This window comes from Atta cephalotes, assembly GCF_000143395.1.
Source record: "Atta cephalotes unplaced genomic scaffold scaffold00444, whole genome shotgun sequence".
In the NCBI taxonomy this organism is placed as follows: Eukaryota; Metazoa; Arthropoda; class Insecta; order Hymenoptera; family Formicidae; genus Atta; species Atta cephalotes.
This window is the reverse complement of record NW_012130508.1, coordinates 1-4,788: the sequence shown is the minus strand read 5'-3', so window position 1 is coordinate 4,788 and position 4,788 is coordinate 1. Positions and strand designations below refer to the sequence as shown.

The following is a 4,788-nucleotide window of genomic DNA, read 5'->3' as shown; positions in this document are numbered from 1 at the left end:
GTAGTAGTAGTTAGTTCGTCGCGCGCGTCGCGTGTGTGTGTGTGTGTGTGTGTGTGTGTGTGTGTGTGTGTGTGTGTGTGTGTGTGTGTGTGTGTGTGTGTGTGTGTGTGTGCCATGTTTTTCGTGATCTCCTTTTTTCTAATCACTGTTTCGCTCTTTTTCTTCATATTTAATATCAGATTTTTCGATTTTTGAAAATTAGTCAGTCTTTGTCAGTTGTGGAAGATTTCATCAACGTACATTCTCATTATATGTTTTTCTTTGATAAATAATAATATTATAATTACACGATGTATTAATTATATACCAATATATGATCTGATTAATCTCTTGCTGCATAATTTGTTATCGCGAAAAGAAATAACATATGATAACTAATATTAACGGTCAGTCACTTTATATTGTAATTTAATACAAGTTTTCAATAGATTTAAGAGGAAGTATTCTGAGAATATACGTATATCTGAGAACAAAGAGAATTTCAGTTAAACTTGAGGTTAATTTAAATAATGTAAATAAATTTCAAATATATGTAGATAAATAATATGTAAATGGAAAAATAAAGATAAAATTAAAAAAAATAAATTTAAAATATTATTTGTGAGATAAGCCTTCTTTTTACATATTCAGTAACACATAATTTGAATTTTCTTAAAAAGTGAAATGGACAACCCATTTCCTTTGATTGTGATTGAAATCAGCTTTGTTCATTAACATGAAAGCTATAAGTGTTTGGGAAATTGTAGTGTATCAATAGTGGTATATGTATCGCTTACTATTATTCCAAAGATATCCGTCAATGATAATTCTTATAATATATATCTATATATTTTCTACGTAAATAATACTGATTCTTGAATATCGATTTTAATACATTAGTAAAGGATTTTTTTACTTGCGCAACTGATGATTCGCTGCATAAACAATATTTTTACGCTAGTCAGTATACTTTATATATATAGGATGATCATAAGGACAATTATATTATCGTAGTACGAGTTATTAAAGGTAATATCTTTTTGGACCTGAAATAATTTGAACACACTAATTTTCCGCGCTAGTATAATTGACTTTTATCGCGCGATTAACAAATCACGGCTCTAGTATATAAAAGTACGTTATCATCATGATTGATGGTGAATAAATTGAATAAAGGAATAAGAGAAATACAAACGAGAAATAATTATGTATCATTTGCTTCGGCTTTTTCTTTTACATTGCATTCATAACACTTATTGCACGATTTTACAGCTTTGGAAATTTTGAATGCATTTAAAAATCGTTCTCCAGCGTGTCACATAGTTTAATTTTTTTTGCAATATTATTATTATTGTTATTTTTATTATTACATCATAATTTCTCGTTTCTTATTAAAGATTTATTTCTAAATTAAATTCAAATTATCTGGAGTCGAAATTACAATAATGATAATGGTGGCTTGTAAGTATGTAGTTAATAAAATCTTACATAAGTTTATTGATAAATGACAATATGAATTAATGTACATTAAACTTATCAGTCTGCACGTTTGTACATCCCAACATTCTTCAAGCGCTTGTAATTAAACAATTAAAGAATATTAGTCAGACTAGAGAAAAGTGTTGAATGACTATAATTTTACATACGTGTGCATATATCGTGACAAGTATTTTGGCTTTAATAAACAGTCTACATATGGCAAAGTTTTTAATTAAAAAGATGTTGTAAAGAGAATATTAGAAATTATCATACAAATACACAAAATTATCCTACTTCCTGCATATCTCAATTTAGAAATAATAATATAATGAAAGATAATAAGATTGAACATGTGTATATATATATATATATATATATATGTGTATATACATATGTATAATCTTTTTTCGTTTCGTAGTACTACTATTTCGTAATTAATATGCAAATAATTTCTGTGTCTGGTATCAAGGATTATTTGCAGCTAATATAATAATTGTGCACCTATTTAATTTAATGTCATCTCTCTTTATATATGTAATTAATTGTCTTTTTTTTGCCTTTCTTGTCATTCGTTTCGCTGATTCGAGCGAATTCACATTTGAGTCGACGTTACGCTTGACTTATACTACTTAAAAGAGAAGAACCTTGCCTGTCTCGAAAAATATATCCCGACAGTCGAGCAAGTCGTACGTGAAATATAATCGAAAAGTAAGAATATCGAGTGAAAAAAGGAGAAACAAAATCAAAAAAGCTTAGGATATACCTTATGATTTATTTATGCCGCACGTGAATTTGTAAAGATAACGTATCGACGATACTACGTAATAACGAAAATACGTTATCGCGAACATGACGATCAAAAAGTGACGTTTGATTGCGCATTTTATCCTTAATATTTCCTGTGACAGAGGAATCTTGGTCCTGCGCGTTTAAACTCCAAAAAAAAATTACGCCCAGCGATATATAATGGATTAAGTGTGTAATCGATTAAAGATCTTGGCAGGAGCGTGGCTGTATAGCTTTCTGCTGAAAACCAGAATTTCGGGGAATCCTTTGAGTAGGTAGACCGGATGGTCCTCGGACATATATATAGGACACCGGGCTACGCAAAATCCTCTTCGGGCTCTTCTTCGCGTGCTTCTTTCCCTTGTTGCTATCTCCCGCATCCCATTTAGATGAGATAATCTTGAGACTTTGAAAAGCCCGTCGTAGAGTCTCCGCTGTGGAGGGCCTCTTAAGGGAGTCGCTATCGCTGCTGCTATGAGCATCCGAAGGACTGGAGGAATAGGATGAGAGTGAGGTACCACCACGAGGTAGACTCCTGACGTCTTCGGAAAGGCTCCAAATGCGCTCCGACGATCTCTGCACGCTAGTGCTAAGCCGCTCCTGCGATCGTGTCGTTCGTCCTCGCAGCCGCTCTGGGTAGCAATGCGTTCTCGGAGAGGATCTACTGGATCTGCATAAACGTTCACCGCTACCACGTCGCGATAGACGTTCGCCGCTTCCGATACTTCCGCCGCTGCTGCAGCCACTGTCGGTGCTGCACTCGTCGTCACCAATCTCACCCACGGGTGGTGTTCTACCTCGATGATGATGATGATGATGATGATGATGATGATGATGATAACGATGATAATGATGATGGTGATGATGATGATGATAGTGATATTGCTGTCGGTCATCGGTTAAATCGATCACTTGCGCGGACTCCTCCATGTCATTTGACAGTTGACTCGTGTCTGTCATTTCAAATCACACAGATTTCTAGCCACATAAAACAATGAGATATCTCTCAAAGGACTAGACAGACGCAGCAGATTTCGCAGATTTTGTATATGTGTTTATATATCATGTACTTTCCACTGGAAAGACTGTAGAAGTGGGTCTCAAAGTCGAAATCGAGATAGACTTTCGTACACAAAAAAGCACTTGTTCTACTCGAATATATTTTCCGCGATTCCAAACTATATTTCCGCCGCTTATTACAGCACAATTACGCTATATTTATCTTTTTCGATCGATAAATAACTCGATCGTTTCTTCTCCTCGTCAAGACGATTATGTGTCTTACTCATGAGATTAAACTGAGTCCGATGCGCTCGACACGCGATCTTTTATACCCTCGCAGGTGAACGCGGGAACACGCGCATGCCCTGTCCGCTGTCGCACCGCGCCGTCCACGTGAGAAATTGAGGATCCGTGTGGTGCCGAGCCGAGGTCCGCCGAGGATGTCGAGGGGATTAAGGAAAGCTATATGTTATAGAGCCATGCAGAGCGGTAATGGAAATTTACAGTATTTCCACAGCGGTAATGGAAATACAAACAAGGTTCGACGGTACGATGAGAGTTCAGTTTTCTGTTCTGTTTTTTCGAAAGAAACATTTCGAAAAGAAGAATAATAACAATAAATACATTGTTTGAGATATATTTGATTTTTTCATGATTACATTTTATCTTGTTAATGATCAAATCAGCTTAATTTTGAAAAATAAATGTAACATTATATTTTATTTTACGTATTACACAAGAGAAATACATAGGTAATATGTAACGTTTAAAAAAAAGTAATTTATATTTAAATATTTAAATATATTTATATTTAAATATATACCTGAAATTAATCTTTCATTTAGCAGCTTTAGATGTTGTATGTATATTATTAAAAGGACTGAGAAGAAGCGCAATAATAATATATCTAATATTTTCTTTCTCGATTAAATTCAAAATTGTTCATTACTAAATATAAACTCTTTCTTTTCATCTTATATCTTACAAGTCATCAATTGACACTCTTTTGATGGTATTATTGTGATTATTCACTATAATTACATCGCATACGCGATCGTGCAATTTTTAATATTTCATAGCAAGGTTCCGATATCGGATATAATTATAGCAATCAGATGATGATCCCGTAACCGAATATCCAAAAATATGTATTTAATTTAATACTCTGGAAACGCTGCATTTTCTTCCTCTCATTCTCTTTCCGATCAATTTTCCTTCTCTTTCCTTCTCTCTCTCTTTTTCTTTTTCTCTCTCTACAATACAGATCTTGAATCTCTAATTATATTTCGGTCACTGAACTTACCGATCCATTCAAGGGGTGGATGTACCTGAAAGAAAATGTATTTTTGAAAATACATATATACATGTATACAGTGCCCAGGCAGTATTATTTGATCCTCAATCAAACACTTGCACTATGTGCATTAAAGGAGTAATAAGAAATTAATTTTGATAATTACATAACAAAAAAGATACACAGGTGTGTGTGTGTGTGTGTGTGTGTGTGTGTGTGTGTGTGTGTGTGTGTGTGTGTGTGTGTGT

The 4,788-nt window shown here is 33.9% G+C and overlaps 1 protein-coding gene across 1 annotated transcript; it reads right to left on the bottom strand.

The window, feature by feature from the left end:
• Positions 1-2,445: 2,445 nt before the first annotated feature.
• LOC105625240 (histone-lysine N-methyltransferase Suv4-20-like) lies at positions 2,446-3,204 on the bottom strand. The gene has a single exon (XM_012206580.1). It carries the CDS (start codon positions 3,202-3,204, stop codon positions 2,446-2,448), a length of 759 nt encoding a protein of 252 aa, XP_012061970.1.
• Positions 3,205-4,788: the final 1,584 nt, after the last annotated feature.